This window comes from Mobula birostris, chromosome 4 (assembly GCF_030028105.1).
Source record: "Mobula birostris isolate sMobBir1 chromosome 4, sMobBir1.hap1, whole genome shotgun sequence".
Classification (NCBI taxonomy): Eukaryota; Metazoa; Chordata; class Chondrichthyes; order Myliobatiformes; family Myliobatidae; genus Mobula; species Mobula birostris.
In genome coordinates this window covers 26,142,915-26,158,809 of record NC_092373.1, presented here as the reverse complement: position 1 = coordinate 26,158,809, position 15,895 = coordinate 26,142,915, and the positions used below count along the sequence as shown (strand labels likewise).

General features: G+C 39.9%; 1 protein-coding gene across 3 annotated transcripts in view; it reads left to right on the top strand.

Moving 5' to 3' along the window:
- Positions 1-15,895, top strand: part of u2surp (U2 snRNP-associated SURP domain containing) — a 109,820-nt gene that overhangs the window by 53,769 nt on the left and 40,156 nt on the right. For all 3 annotated transcript variants that reach the window (XM_072255019.1, XM_072255017.1, XM_072255018.1), the window contains exons 13-14: positions 15,595-15,699; positions 15,804-15,870. In XM_072255019.1, the coding sequence (XP_072111120.1) occupies positions 15,595-15,699; positions 15,804-15,870 (172 nt within the window). The remainder of the gene's footprint in view (positions 1-15,594; positions 15,700-15,803; positions 15,871-15,895) is intronic.

The window sequence follows — 15,895 nt, the reverse complement described above, 5'->3', positions numbered from 1 at the left end:
GAGCTTCCTGCAGTCTGCTCCATATCCTTCATAATTTCATGTTCGTCAGTTACATCCCTCTTAATTACTACCTCTGGATGGAAAATGTCTGTCCAATCTCCCAGAACAAAAATGCTTCATTGAAGGAACATCCTCATGAATCTCATCTGCACCCTCTCCAGGGGTATCAAATACCTCCTGTGGTGACTGTATACAGCACTTCAGCCAGAGTTATAAAATTGGAGCATAATATCCCTTCTCTTGTATTCAGTAGTCCTACCTAAACTACATTATCAGCATACACTAACACCTTCAATGACTTTCATACTGAGATCCTACTGTTCCTCAGTGTTCCCAAGATGTGTCATAACCTCACTGGTTTATCAGAAACAGAAGCAGATTCATGTTTAATATCACTGGTGTATGTTGTAAAATTTATTTTGTGGCAGCAGTACATTGCAATACATAATAAAATAAGTTGCAGTAAGAATTACAGTGGGTTCTTTATTGGGGGGGGGAACTAATTGAGAAAATGTCTAGGATTTCCTTTGTTTATTTGGGGCAGTGTGCCACTTAATTGGGACACAGGAGAGTGTTGCTGAACAGTTTTTAACTAGAGTCAGTTGCCTGCATGTATGGCTGTTGGACTCTACACTGTGCTAAGAGCGAATGATTTTTAAATGGGGTCAATTTAGTATATTTATGTTCAAAAAACAGTGATTTTCGTCATTGCTAGTTGGTGACAAATAAGCAGTAAGATAATTCAGAACTGTTTCGCTCCCTGTGGTTTCAAGCAATCAGGCTTGGAGATGCCAGAAACTGTCAGGAGTGAAAACTAAATGATTTCACTACTTCAGAAGTTAGGATCTCCAAAGAGTTTGAAGGTATCGACAGTTGTTTTGAATATTACAATGAAAGTGCAGATTTAGAGGAGGCAAACATTGGAAATTGTATGAAAGCAGTTGGTCAAACGAGCACGGCAGCATACACTGGATGAACTCCTCCGCTGAGAACTACTGGCAACTAGCACATAGCTTTATTGTATTGGTAATCTTCTAATTTGTTCTGTATTTCATTGTAATACATAATTTGTTTCTCAATTTGTTTGACTTTTTTGGGCTTTTAAACTATTTCCATGAAACTAATTAGGGCAGCTGTTTAATTGGGCCAAAATATACTGGTCCTAATGTGTCCCAATTAACTGGAATCCACTGTATGATTGTGTGTGTGTATGTATATTTAAATTAAATAAGTCTTAACAGAAAGAGCAAAATAAGAAAAAAAAATGAAGTTGTGTACATGGGTTCATTGTCCATTCATAAGTGCAATAGTGGAGGGAAAGAAATCTTCAGGCTTCTGTACCCACCACCTTGATGGTAGCAGTGCGAAGAGGGTATGTCCTGGGTAATGGGGATCCTTAATGATAGATGCTGCCTTTTTGACGCATCATCTTTTGAACATCCTTGATGCTGTGAAGCCCATGATGGAGTTGGCTGAGTTAGCAACTTTCTGCAGCTTTTTCCAATCCTGTGTGGTGACCCCCTTCATACTGGATGCAACCAGTTAGAATGCTCTCCGTGATACATGGAGAATTTTGCGTGAGTCCTGGGTGACATACTAAATCCCCTCAAACTCCTAATGAAATATAGCTACTGTAGTGCATTCTTTGAAATTGCATCAATATGTTGGGCCCAGGATAGATCTTCAGAGATGCTGACACCCAGTAACTTGAAACTGCTCACTTTTTCCATTGTTGATCCCAATAAAGATTGGTACGTGTTCCCTCAACTTCCCTTCCTGAAGTCCATTTTCAAATCTTTGGTCTTACTGATGTTGATTGCAAGGTTATTGTTGGAAAACCACTCTACCAGATGATCTGTCTCATGACTCTATGCTCCGTGCCTCCTCGTCATCATCTGAAATACTGCCAACAATAGTTGACTCATTGGCAAACATATAGATGCCGTTTGACCAGGGCAATCTTTCTTGACTATACCATTGTCGTTGGCTGAATATACGATAGTGATGAATCACTATATAGTCATAGTCATACTTTATTGATCCCGAGGGAGATTGAAAATCTGGCTGAGTAGTACCACAATAACAACCTGTCACTCAATGTCAGCAAGACCAAGGGGCTGATTATTGACTTCAGGGGTAGGAAACCACGGGTCCATGAGCCACCCCTTACTGGGGCATTGGAGGTGGAGAGGGAAGACCTGTCTTGGGCACAGCAAGTAAGTGAAATTACAAAGAATGCACGGCAACTCCTCTACTTTGGAGTTTATGAAGAGTTGGCATGTCATCTAAAACTTTGACAGGCGTCTAGTATCATGGGTAAAGTTCTCCCTACCATTGAGCACATCTACATGGAGTGCTGTCACAGAGAAGTAGCATCCATCATAAACAACCCCCACCATCAAGGCATGCACTCTTCTTGCTACTGCCATCCAGGATAAGGTACAAGAGCCTCAGGAACCACACCACCAGGTTCAGGTACAGTTTTTACCCTCCAACCATCAGGGTCTTGAACCAGAGGGGATAACTTCACTCTGCCCATTAACAAACTGTTCCAACAGCCTATGGACTCGCTTTCAAGGACTCTTCATCTCAGGTTCCCAATATTTATTGCTTTTTTATTTATAATTATTTCATTTTACCTTTATTTCTGTCGAGGTACAGAGCAGATTTGCAGTTTGTTGTCTTTTGCACGTTGGTTGTTTATCCATCCTGTTGGGTGTGGTTTTCATTGATTCTATTGTATTTCTTGGATTAACTGTGTACGCCTGCAAGAAAATGAATCACAGTGTTGTATATGGTGTCATATATGTACTTTGATAATAAATTAACTTTGAACTTTACACCTTTGAACCATAGCCCTAACATTTTGTCGCAGTTTCCCATATGGAACCTTATTGAAAACCCTACCGAAGTTCGTGTAAAGCACTTTTACTGCAGTTAATGCATTCCTCAGAAAAATTCAGATTATTTATGGGCCCCATTGTAGCCTTGTGTATAGTACAATGCTATTACAGCTCAGGGCGGTCAGAGTTTAGAGTTCAATTCCGTTGTCATCTGTAAGGAGCCTCTACGTCCTCCCATGGAATGTATTAGTTTTCCCTGGGTGCTCCAGTTCCCTCCCACAGTCCAAAGACCTACCAGTTAGTATGTTAAAATTGTGTTAAATATGTTAACATGTTATGTTAGTATGTTAAATACAGCACTCAGTGTTATATCTCAATGCATGAAGTATAAGAAATGAGGTGGATGATCTTGTTGCACTATTACAGATTGTCAGGTATGATGTTGTGGCCATCACTGAATTGTGGCTGAAGGATGGTTGTAGTTTGGAGCTGAATGGCCAAGGTTACACGTTGTATCATAGGGATAGGAAAGTAGGCAGAGGGGGCAGCGTGGCTCTGCTGGTGAAAAATGGCATCAAATCAGTGGAAAGATCTCACATAGGATCCGAAGATGTTGAATCTTTGTCAGTTGAGTTAAGAAACTGCAAGGGTAAAAGGACCCTGATGGCAGTTATATACAGGCCTCCCAACAGTAGCTGGGATGTGGAGCACAGATTACAATGGGAAATAGAAAAAGTGTGTCAAAAGGGCAATGATAGTCATGGGAGATTTTCACATGCACATCAATTGGGAAAAGCAGGTTGGTAATAGATCTCAAGAGAGTGAGTTTGTTGAATGCCTATGAGATAGCTTTTTAGAGCAGTTTGTTATTGAGCTATACTGGATTGGTTGTTATGTGATGAACCGGAGGTGATTAGGGAGCTTAAGATAAAAGAGCCCTTAGGAGACAGAGATCACAATATGATTGAGTTCAACTTGAAATTTGATAAGGAGAAAGTAAAGTCTGGCATAGCAGTACTTCATTGGGGTAAAGGAAATTAGTGACAGGGATGACAGCAGAGCAACAATGTTGATGATTTCTGGGGGAAATGAGGAAGGTGCAGGGTAGATGTATTCCAAAAACAAAGAAATACTCAAATGGCAAAATTGTATAACCGTGGCTGACAAGGGAAGTCAAAGCTAATGTAAAAGCAAAAGAGAGGACATAAAGCAAAAATTAACTGGAAAACAGAGGATTGGGAAGCTTTTAAAAACCTACAGAGAGCAACCAAAAGAATCATTAGGAGGGAAGAGATAAAATATGAAAGCAAGCTAGTAAACAATATCAAATGGATAGTAAATGCTTTTTCAAGTATGTAAAAAAAAAAAAAAGAGGTGAGTGGATGTAGGGCCACTAGAAAATGAAGCCGGAGAAATAATAATGGTAGATGAACTAAATGAGTATTTTGCATGTCTTCACTGTGGAAGAGACTAGCAGTGTGCCTGATGTTGTAGTGTGTGAAGGAAGAGAAGTGAGTGCAGTTACCATTACAAGAGAGAAGGTGCTCAAAAAGCTGGAAAACCTAAGGGTACATAGTCACCCGGACCAGATGAACTACGCTCTAGGGTTCTGAAAGAAGTAGCGGGTGAGATTGCAGAGACACTAGCAATGATCTTTCAAAAATCTTTGGACTCTGGCATGGTGCCAGAGGACTAGAAAACTGCAAATGTCACTCTACTCTTTAAGAAAGGAGGAAGGCAGCAGAAAGGAAATTATAGAGCAGTTAGCCTGACCTCAGTGGTTGGGAAATTCTTTTGAGTCAATTGTAAAGGATGAGGTTATGGAGTACACAGGCCAAGATAGGACAAAGTCAGCATGGATTCCTTAAGGAAAAATCATGCCTGACGAACCTGTTGGAACTCTTTGAGGAGATTACAAGTGGGATAGATAAAGGGGATGTAGTGGATGTTGTATATTTGGACTTTCAGAAGGCTTTTGTCAAGGTACCACACATGAAGCTGCTTATCAAGTTAAGAGCCCATGATATTACAGGAAAGTTATTGGCATGGTTAGAGCATTGGCTGATTGGTAGGAGGCATCAAGTTGGAATAAAAGGATCCTTTTCTGGTTGGCTGCCAGTAAGTAGTGTTGTCTTGCAGGGTTCGGTGTGGATTGCTTTTTTTTATACTGTGTATCAGTGATTTAGATGATGGAATAGATGGCTCTGTTGCCAAGTTTGCAGACGGTACGAAGATCGGTGGAGGGGCAGGTAGTGATGAGGAAATGGCTAGGCTGCAGGAAGACAGGCAAATGAGAATGGGCAAGAAAGTGACACACGAACTGTAATGTTAGAAAATGCATGGTCATGCACTTTGGTAGATGAAATAAATATGCAGAATATTTTCTAAATGGGGGGAATAATCCAAAAATCTGAGATGCAAAAGGACTTGGGAGTCCTTGTGCAGAACACCCTGAAGGATAACTTGCAGGTTTAGTCGGTGGTGAGGAAGGCAAATGCCATGTTAGCATTCATTTCAAGAGGTCCAGAATACAACAACAAGGAGGCGATGCTGAGGGTTTATAAGGCACTGGTGAGGCCTCACCATAAGTATTGTGAACAGTTTTGGGCCTCTCATCTTCGAAAAGATGTGCTGGCATTGGAGACGGTTCAGAGGAAGTTCACAAGGATGATTCCGGGAATGAAAGGGTTATCATATGAGGAACATTTGATGGCTCTCGGTCTGTACTTACTGGAACTTAGAAGGATGGGGGGGGATCTAATTGCAACCTTATGAACGTTGAAAACCCTAGATGTGGAAAGGGTGTTTTCCCATGGTGGGAGGAGTCGTGGACAAGGGTACAGCCTCAGGATAGGGAGGCGTTCACTTAAAACAGATGCAGAGAAATTTCTTTAGCCATTGAATGGGTGAACTTGTGAGTTTTATTGCCATGGTGACTGCAGAGGCCAGGTCGAGTGTATTTAAGGCAGAGCTTGATAGGTTCTTGATTGGCCATGGCATCTGAGGTTAGGGGGAGAAGGCTGGGAAGTGGGGCTGAGGAGAGCAGGAGAAAAGGATCAGCCATGATTGAATGGCAGAGCAGACTCGATGGGCCAAATGGCCTAATCCTGCTCGTATGACTTATGGTCTTAACTGGTCATTTTAAATTATCCTGTGATTAACGCCAGGATTAAATTGGGGGTTGCTAGGCAGTGTGCCTTGAAGTGCCTATTGCACACTATATCTTGATAAGTAAATAAATACACAAACAATAAGAAATCAAGCAGCATCTATAGAGGCAAACGCTGTAAGTTTACATTTCAGATTGTTCCTTCATTCCAGCTGTGTTGATGATCTGAAACATTGACTTACAACTTTTGTATCCACAGGTACTGTTTGACCCACTGAGCCCTTAATGCGTTCTCTTCTTTTTTTCTTCTTCCATCCCTTTTGTTGCATTCATCAGCTTATCTTTTACCTTCAGGTATTCATGGGTTTGTAGTTTGAGGTTCCTCTATATGTCAATACTCGCTCAGGCTCTAATCTTCATTGTAGATGTCTTAGTCCCCCCAGTGTGTATCTCTTTATGAGGACCTAAGTTCCTTCTGCCAAGCTTTGTTGTTCTTATGAACTGATCAATATTCTGTCATCTACAGCTATCCTCATTATCAACCACATAGTGGTTTGTTCTACATTTGTAATAATTAGTAAGGGACCAAATTGGTATACCACTGGTTACAGGTTTCCAATCACAAAACAACTTTCCACTAGTATCATCTTATTTCCAAATTTGCCTTCTTGCCTTGCTTCTTACTAGCTTTAAATTCTTGGACCAGTCTCCCATGTGGAAGCTGAATTCCATTCTCCTTGTTTATCTACTTTGTTATCCCTTTGGAAAATTCAATCAACTCTGGCTATCCAGGGTATTTCCCTCTTAAAACCATGCTATGTTTTACTTAATCCCTGCCTTTTTAAATACAGATTAATCCTATCCTTCAGAATTCTTTTCCAATAAATTCCCTATTTCCCAATGATGTTAGACTCGTAGGCTGTAATTACCTGGATTATCCTGGTTGTCCTTAAATAAAGGGTACCACATTTACACTCCTCCAGTCATCTGGCAGCTCATCTACAGCTAGCAAAGATTTAAAGACCCAGTGATCTCATAGCAGCCTATGATACATTTTATCAGACTGGGGATTTATCCACCTTTCATTCCATTAAGATGGCTAACACCCTTTCTTGTGATAACGTTTGAGAATTTCACTGACCTTTACCCCTGAATTTTCCACTCTCTCCAAAGTGAATACAGAAGAGAAATATTAATTTAAGAGCTTGCTTGTGTTACCTGGTTCCACACAGATGCTATTTTATTTCCTAGATGGCTTAATGACATACTTGTATGACCTATTGTTGTTTTATCCATCAGTGATATTTCTTGCCATTTCTTTTGCCATCCTAATTTCAAAGTACTGTCTACATTTTGGCCACTCTGTTTTCAACACCTTGTAAATACTTTACTTAGCCCTGGAAATTCCTTTTTAGGGTTTCTTGGATTTGCTGTCTATCCCTTTTCCCTGTATAGAAAAAATTTTGGTCCTGAATACTCATTAAGTTTGAATTAATCTTATTTGCAGATGTAGACCACTACAATTATTTGAAGTTCAAAATACATTTATTATCAAAGTATGTGTACTGTACACAACTTTGAAATTTGTCGTCTTTCTTGCACAACAAAGAAACATGATAGAACCCAATTTAAAAAAAACACATCAAAGATCATTAACACCTAATAAGTGAAAAAAAGGAACAAATCGAACAAACAATAAAATGGCAAACAAATAACACAGCATTAACTGCAGAGTCCCCGAAGTGACTGCAGCTGCAGAGGTGAGTGAAGCTGGTCTGGGAGCCTGATGGTTGCAGGACAACAACTGCTCCCTGTCCCCAACTTAACGGCGTGGGACTCATGACTCCAGCACCATCCACCCAACTGCGGCAGCAAGGAGAGAGTGAAGCCGGTTAAATGCAGGCAGATGTACTGAATATCTGTTCTTGTTCCACTTTCATCCTCTGATTTTAATCTTGCTCGATGATTTAATCAGTGCAGAGTAATGGAGCTGGCTGCAAATGTATTCTGTCATCACGAGTCAACACAGCCAGCCCCCAGCGATGACTGCCTTGCTCTCCGTAACTGCACTCTCCACTCTCATCCTTGCCGAATCCCCCAGGAGATCACAAAAGTGCCAGATCAGTAAACCACAAACAAAAGAAAATCTGCAGATGCTGGGAATCCGAGCGACACACAAAATGCTGGAGGAACCCAGCGGGCCAGGCAGCATCTATGGGAAAGAAGTACATTCGATGTTTTGGCCCGAAACCATTTAGCAGGACTGGAGGGGGAAAAGCTGAGGAGTAGATTTGAAAGGTGGGGGGAGGGGAGAGGAATTCCAGGCAACAGGTGAAACTTGGAAGTGGGGGGTGAAGTGACTAGCTCTTAAGTTGATTGGTGAAAGAGACAGAAGGCCATGGAAGTGAAAAAGAGGGGGTGGGAGGAGCACCACAGGGAGCTGATGGGAGGGCAAGGAGATAACATGAGAAAGGGGCAAGGAGATGGGAACTGGTGAAGGGAGTGGAGATATTACTGGGAGTTTGAGGAATCGATGTTCATGTCATCAGGTTGGTGGCTACCCAAATGGAATATGAGACATGACATCAGGTTATATTCTGTTTGGGTAGCCTCCAAACTGATGATATGAATATCGATTTCTCAAACGTCCAGTAATGCCTCCACCTTCACCATTTCCCATCTGCTTGTCCCGCTCTCATTTATCTTCAAAACTGGGCTGAGAAGTGGCAGATGGACTTATCCCAGGTAAGTGTGAGGTGGTTCATTTTGGTAGGTCAAATATGATGGCAGAATATAGTATTATATAGTGGTAAGACTCTTGGCAGTGGGGAGGATCAGAAGGATCTTTGGGTCCGAGTCCATAGGCACTCAAAGCTGCTACGCAGTTGACTCTGTTGTTAAGAAGGTGTATTGGTCTTCATCAGTCGTGGGATTGAGTTTAGGAGCCGAGAGGTAATGTTGTAGCTATATAGGACCCTGGTCAGACCCCACTTGGAGTACTGTGCTCAGTTCTGGTCGACTCTGTACAGGAAGGATGTGGAAACCACAGAAAGGGTGCAGAGGATATTTACAAGGATGTTGCCTGGATTGGGGAGCATGCCTTATGAGAATAGGTTGAGTGAACTTGACCTTTTCTCCTTGGAGCGACGGAGGGTGAGAGGTGACCTGATAGAGGTGTATAAGATGATGAGAGGCATAGATCATGTGGATAGTCAGAGGCTTTTTCCCAGGGCTGAAATGGCTAGCATGAGAGGGCACAGTTTTAAGGTGCTTCGAAGTAGATACAGAAGAGATGTCAGGGGTAAGCTTTTTACGCAGAGAGCAGTGAGTGTGTGGAATGGGCTGCCAGCAATGGTGGTGGAGGCAGATATGATAGGGTCTTTTAAGAGACTCCTGGATAGGTACATGGAGCTTAGAAAAACAGAGGGCCATGGGTAACTCTAGGTAATTCCTATAGTAAGGACATGTTCAGCACAGCTTTGTCCTGTAGGCCTTGTTTCTTGCCTGCCCATCGCATCTCTCTGGTGCTCCCACCCCACCCTACCGCCCCCCCCCCACTTCCTTCCTCAATGGCCTTCTGTCTCTTTTCACCAATCAACTTTGCTCTTTGCTTCATCCCTCCCCCTCCAAGTTTCTCCTATTGCCTGGTGTTTCTGTCTCCCCTCCCCCCACCTTTCAAACCTACTCCTCAGCATTTTTTCTCCAGTCCTGTCGAAGGATTTCAGCCCAAAAACATCAACTGTACTTCTTTCCATAGATGCTGCCTGGCCTGTTCAGTTCCTCCAGCATTTTGTGTGTGTTGGCAGATCATTAGGTTGGCTCAAAAATATGCCTTTAAACAGGAAATTACAGGCTGCAATCAATTGACATTCGGAAGAAGTACATTTAGAAGAAGAGTATCTGGCAGTTTTGTTTCACAAACAAAAAAAAATCTGCAGATACTGGAAATTAAAGTAATCTATGCAAAATGCTGGAGAAACTCAGCAGGCCAGGTAGCAACTATGTGAAAAAGTTAACAGCTGATGTTAACAATGAAATCTTTTCCATAGATGCTGCCTGGCTGCTGAGTTCCTCCAGCATTTTATGTATATTAGCAGCTTTGTTTGCTGTCTGCAATACGTCACAGTTGGTCGCTGGTGCAAATGTTGTCTTATGAAATAAAATTCACCTTCCTCAATTTAAAGTCTTAATTTCTGAATTATCCTCGTCCTTTTTCATGTCTAGAATCTTAAAGTGTAATAGTCAGGATCTTTAAATAGTCTCTACCACACTTCAACGGATTACTTGGCTGAGATGAGGTCAGCAGTTCCCTTTTTCTGGTAGGACTATGAAGAAAGAAAGGTATGTTGCATCCAGAATTTTCCGGTTAGCAGGCGATTTCCTTCCATGCTGCACTGACGTATTGGGAAATCGTGTACGAGGCAAGTTAAAGCAGTGGTTTGCCATTGCCTTCTGCTTGGTGAGTTTTTTTAAGAGATCACCAGCTCTCAACCCAGCACAAATGGAGAGCGTGCAAGGGTGCCGACTGGAATCGAACTTGGGACCTCTTGACCCGAAGTCCAGTGCTGATGCCACTAAGCCACCAGCCAGCTTTAACTTGTTTGAAAGTACTCCCCTCTATCCCTTTCACTCTAGAGCAACCCCAGTTAACATTGGTGAAGTTAAATTTCATCCTGTTTCCATCTGTGATTTTGACAGTGATTTTCATTTTGTGCAAGACTGTATGTACTGGTTTTATTTCCCCTCATCTGCTTTACTAATTACAGTCTCAAACGATTTGTAATCTACCTCCCCTCCCCCCCTTTTGTTTATAAAATGTTGAATTTCCAAGTGATCTGGCATTAATCTTTCATAATGGATTCCACTGTTTTGCTGGCAAATATCAAGCTATTTGATAATTTTGACTTTTATTTTTATTTTCTTGCATATGTAACTTTCCAGTCTGTTAGGCCTTTTTTAAATATTCAGAAACTCTGAAAGTTTGTCAGAAATACACGTGCAATTTCTGTAACCACTTGTATACATAAAAATGGATAGATAACAAGACATCATACCCAGATTTGTTGATTTTTTTTTTCTCAAGTACCTTTTTGGTTATCAGATAGGTTGAATACACTTGGATTCTACATTAGAGAGAAAAGCTGAGGTACATTTAAGCAGTTGTGTGGTCATGAAATAGTGTTGTAGGCAACCAAAAGGGAAATTTATTCCCTTCAATTCCTTGTTCCACAGTGGAAAGATGCAAGGTGAGTGAACCAGGTGGTGTTGTATAAGAAGCTAATTATTTATCTAAACAATGCTTTGAAATTGTTGCCAGTTATTTGTGATCAATTATATTCATATTCAAAATTATTTACGTATATCAAAACATACAGTGAACTGCATTGTTTGCATTAACAACTAACACACCTCTAAGGATGTTGTGTGGGGCAGTCAGCAAGTGTTGTCACACATTCTGGCATAGCAACATACTCAACACAACAGCATTACAATGCAGAACAACACGAGCAGCAGCAACTACAACTACAGAATAAAACAAGGCAACAGCAAAACAAGTCTATTCCCACCCCTTCTCACACACAGGGCTCCAACCCCAGTGCATGGCAATCATAGGTTTGACCTAAAGGACTCCACTGACCTGACTTCTGAGATCATTGACCTTTGAGGAGTGCCTTAGCCCTCAGCTTGTGCAGGCCTTTGATCCCAGTGGTTTGGGGGGGTGGGGGAAGCAGTCACAGTCTCTCATGATTCCCGTCCCCCACCCCCCCTTCCTTATGTTTTATTGCCCAAGTCTTGTACAGTTTTGTGTTCCCAACTTTTAACAGACATTTGAATAAGCATGAATTTCTATTTTATTTATTTCTCCAAGGTCAGACTTCTTGTCAGCTTCTGCTTCACCAATGCTTGTTCACTGGAGATAAGAATTTTAACATACAGCAGTAAATGAGCACTGTAAAGTCAATTTAGAAAATGTGTGTTTATAATATATATACGGTTGCAAGAAAAAGTTTGTGAACACTTTGCAATTACCTGGTTTTCTGCATTTTAATTGTTCATAAAATGTGGTCTGATCATCTAAATCACAATAATAGATAAACACAATCTACTCAAACTAATAACACAAGCAATTGTACTTTTCATGTCTTTATTGAACACATTGTTTAATTATTCACAGTCTAGGCTGGAAAAAGTATGTGAGCCCTTATATTTAATAACCACCTTTAGCAGCAAGAATATCCACCAAACATTGCCTGTAGCTGCTGATCAGAATTGCACTATGGTGAGGAGGAATTTTGGACCATTCCTCCACACAAAACTGTTTCAGATCATCAATATTTCTGGGATACCTTGCATGAACAGCCTTCTGAATATCTTCAGGTCATGCCACAGCATCTCAATTGGGGTAAAGTCTGGTCTCTGACTTGGCCATTTGCAAAACATGAATTTTCTTTTTAAACCATTCTGTTGTTGATTTACTCTTGTGTTTCAGATCATTGTCTTGTTGCATCATCCAACTTCTATTGAGCTTCAGGTGACAGACCACTACCCTGACATTCTCCTGTAAAATGCCTTGATGCAATTTTGAATTCATTGTTCCCTCAACGATTACAAGTTGTCCAGGCCCTGAGGCAGCAAAGCAGCGCCAAACCATGATGCTCCACAGTCGGGATGAGGCTTTAGTGTTAGTGTTGGTGTGCAGTGCCCTTTTTCATCCAAACATTGTCCCATAAGTATACTGGCCTTTTTGCAAACTTGAGATTTGCAGCAATGTTTTTTTTTTCTTGTTCAGTGTTTTTCTTATAGAGCACACATGGACAGGGGTGTTAGCAAGTTCCTGCAGGTCTCTTGCTGTTATGAGTTTTTTCACCTCTTTCAGCATTGCACATTGTGTTCTTGGTGTGATCTGTGCAGGATGTTCACTCCTAGGGAGAGTAGCAACAGTACTGAATATCCTCCATTTGTAGACAATTTCTCTTACTGTGGACTGATGAACACTGAGGTCTTTAGAAATGCCTTGGAAGTCTTTTCCAGCTTCATGCATCACTACAATTCTTCTAAGGTCCTCTAGAAGTCGTTTTGATTGGGGCATTGTGCACATAAACAGATCTTTCTTGAGAAGAGCAGGCTTTGTCAGTAACCTGATTTTGTGTGCCTTTTTTTTTTATTTAGGGCAAGGTACCTCTACAACTCACACCTCCAATCTCATCTCATTGATGGGAACAGCTGACTCCAAATAGCTTTTGAAGAAGGCATTACCCCAGAGATTCACGTAGTTTTTTGAACTTGGACTGTGATTATTTAAATGGTGTATTCAGTACTGAAGAGAAGAAGTACAATTGTTCATGTGTTATTAGCTTAGGCAGATAATGTTTGTCTCGTTTTGTGACTTGGATGAAGATCAGACCACATTTTATGAGTAATTAATGTAGAAAGCCAAGTAATTGCAAAGGGTTCACAAACTTTCTTGCAACTGTTTATTGTAATCTTTAAATCTTGTCTCTGGATTGATGGCACATGCTAAGTCAGTGATTCCTTTCTTGCAATTCAGTAGTCACTATTCAGATCAGTCTAACTGGGTGTGATAGCATAGTAACTATGTTTCTAGAGTATTAGTTAAAATGCCCTTAATCAGCAGAAGAATTCAAAACTTTATTCAGAATATTGACAAATAACCAAAATCTTCAATAAAAGGCTGCATCAGTAATGTGACTGAAAACATTCTATGTTGTCTATCCAATCTTGGATCCAGAATTATCTTAAGTCAGATGATCTGATCAAGGGTAGTTAGAAGTGAACAAAAATGTTGACCTTCTTAGCACCTAGATGTCATGAATAATTTAATAAAAAGAATTTGGACATTTTTCCTGCAAAAATGAACTTGGGTTTATTCAACTTGGAAATATGTAGTCTTTTTAAATGAATCAAATGTTGGTGTTTGTCTTTGGAATGCATGCAGTATTGTATTTCAGTTCAGTATTGATAGGCTGTTTGTTTCAAGTATGCATTTAATCTGAAAACTAATTATAAGACCATTAGATATAAAAGCAGGATTAGGCCATTTGGCCCATTGAATCTCACTACGTTTGATCATGGCTGATTTTATTTTCCCTCTCAGCCCCATTCTCCTGTGTTCTCCCCATAACCTTTGACACCCTTACTAACCCAGAACTTTTCAACCTCTTTAACTATACCCAATGGCTTGGCCTCCACAACCTTCCATGGCAAAGAATTCCGCAGAGTAAACACCCTCTGGCTAAAGAAATTATAACTTTAAAATTACGTCTTGTACTAAAAACGAGTTTTTCCTGTAACAGAGAGTCATAATTGGGAGAGAAAACAAATAGCTTCACAGAGACATTAAAAACATGACTGTTCGGTAGTGACACAGTGAACGTCAATTGATCTTAATAGTTTGAGTAGGTTATTTATAAAAAGCAACAGTTGAAAGACACGTCATGGTTAATTGTGGAAAGTTTAGAACTGAACCTAGTTATGATGGGTTGAATGGCCTTCCCCTTTGTTCTGATTTCTGTTTGATTTTAAATAAATGCTCTCCCAAGAATTTGCTTCTATAATAGTGAACTTGATTTTTTTAAGGGTAGATCATCATTAACATTGATCAAATGTAAATTTAAATTGAAATCTCCTCAGTGAAGCACAAAGAAATTAAAGTTCCAAGACACTTACAATATTTAAAAGCCCATTTATTCAAATGTATACATTACCATTGTTGATTTTTAACTGTTTTGGAAGTATGATCAATAATTGCCTGTCTGTAATTGGCTCAGTACCTGATATTGTCAGATTCATGCTGATCAGTTGGTTTGCTGAAATGGCAGTAATAAGATAGATAATCAAACAAGCAAACAAGTTGGTGTTAATTATACTAAACAGTGCAAAGAAATAATAGTAGTTGCAATAAATAGTGCAGGTTAATGTAAACCCCAAATGTTAAATTGAATAGTACCATCAGAAGACTTTGATGTCTTGCATATGCTGTTAGTTTTCAAGCTTTCGTTTTTCAAATGTTATGTTAGTTCAGCTGTAAATAATTCGGAATCAAGGCTTCCAAGCTTCATTTTAATTTAAACTTTAAAGTAGCATTATCATTGTAATGCACATGAAGGTGCATGTTTCTTAAAACTAAATTAGTATGTGTTAATTCGTGAACTCCATTTCAATTTGGTCTGAGAAAAATTGAATGCTTACTGATCAGTTAAACACATAATTGAAAGCATTAATATTAAACCATGTTTTTTTTTGTAACACGAAGTAAATTTACCATCTATTGATGAAAAGGATGCTTGATTAAGTATACTTGGATCCATTAGTAGGAGTGTCATTGTATTGTAAACTGCAGATGTTATTTGGCCGAAGTATATCATACTTTGAGAATCAGACTCAAAAGGAACCCAGAAGCATTTTGATTTACAGAAATGAAAGCACTGGGTTTTTGCTCTGAAGTCTAGCCGTTTTGCTTCTCATTCATTGACTAAAAGCAATTAGTGCTATACAAGCTACTATGCTGCCTGATTTTTAAAAATGGGTTGATGCATTTTAGAAAAGCGTTTATAAATTTGTTCTTCAACTCATTAAAATTGTGTCCTTATTTATGAATTGATTGTTTTTTGTCTTGTACAGAAACTTGTTGTGTGTAATTCATCGGATGATCGAATTTGTTGTGCGTGAAGGACCTATGTTCGAAGCAATGATCATGAACAGAGAAATAAACAACCCCATGTTCAGGTTTTAACTCCCAAAGAATTATTTGGAATCTGTTTGCAAGCATTTTATATTGAAATTGATCAATTTAAACTATACAGTGTTACTAAATACATAATGTTTTCCAGGTTCCTTTTTGAGAATCAAAGCCCTGCCCATGTTTATTATAGATGGAAGTTGTATTCCATACTCCAGGTATACTAAATTAATACTTGTAAAA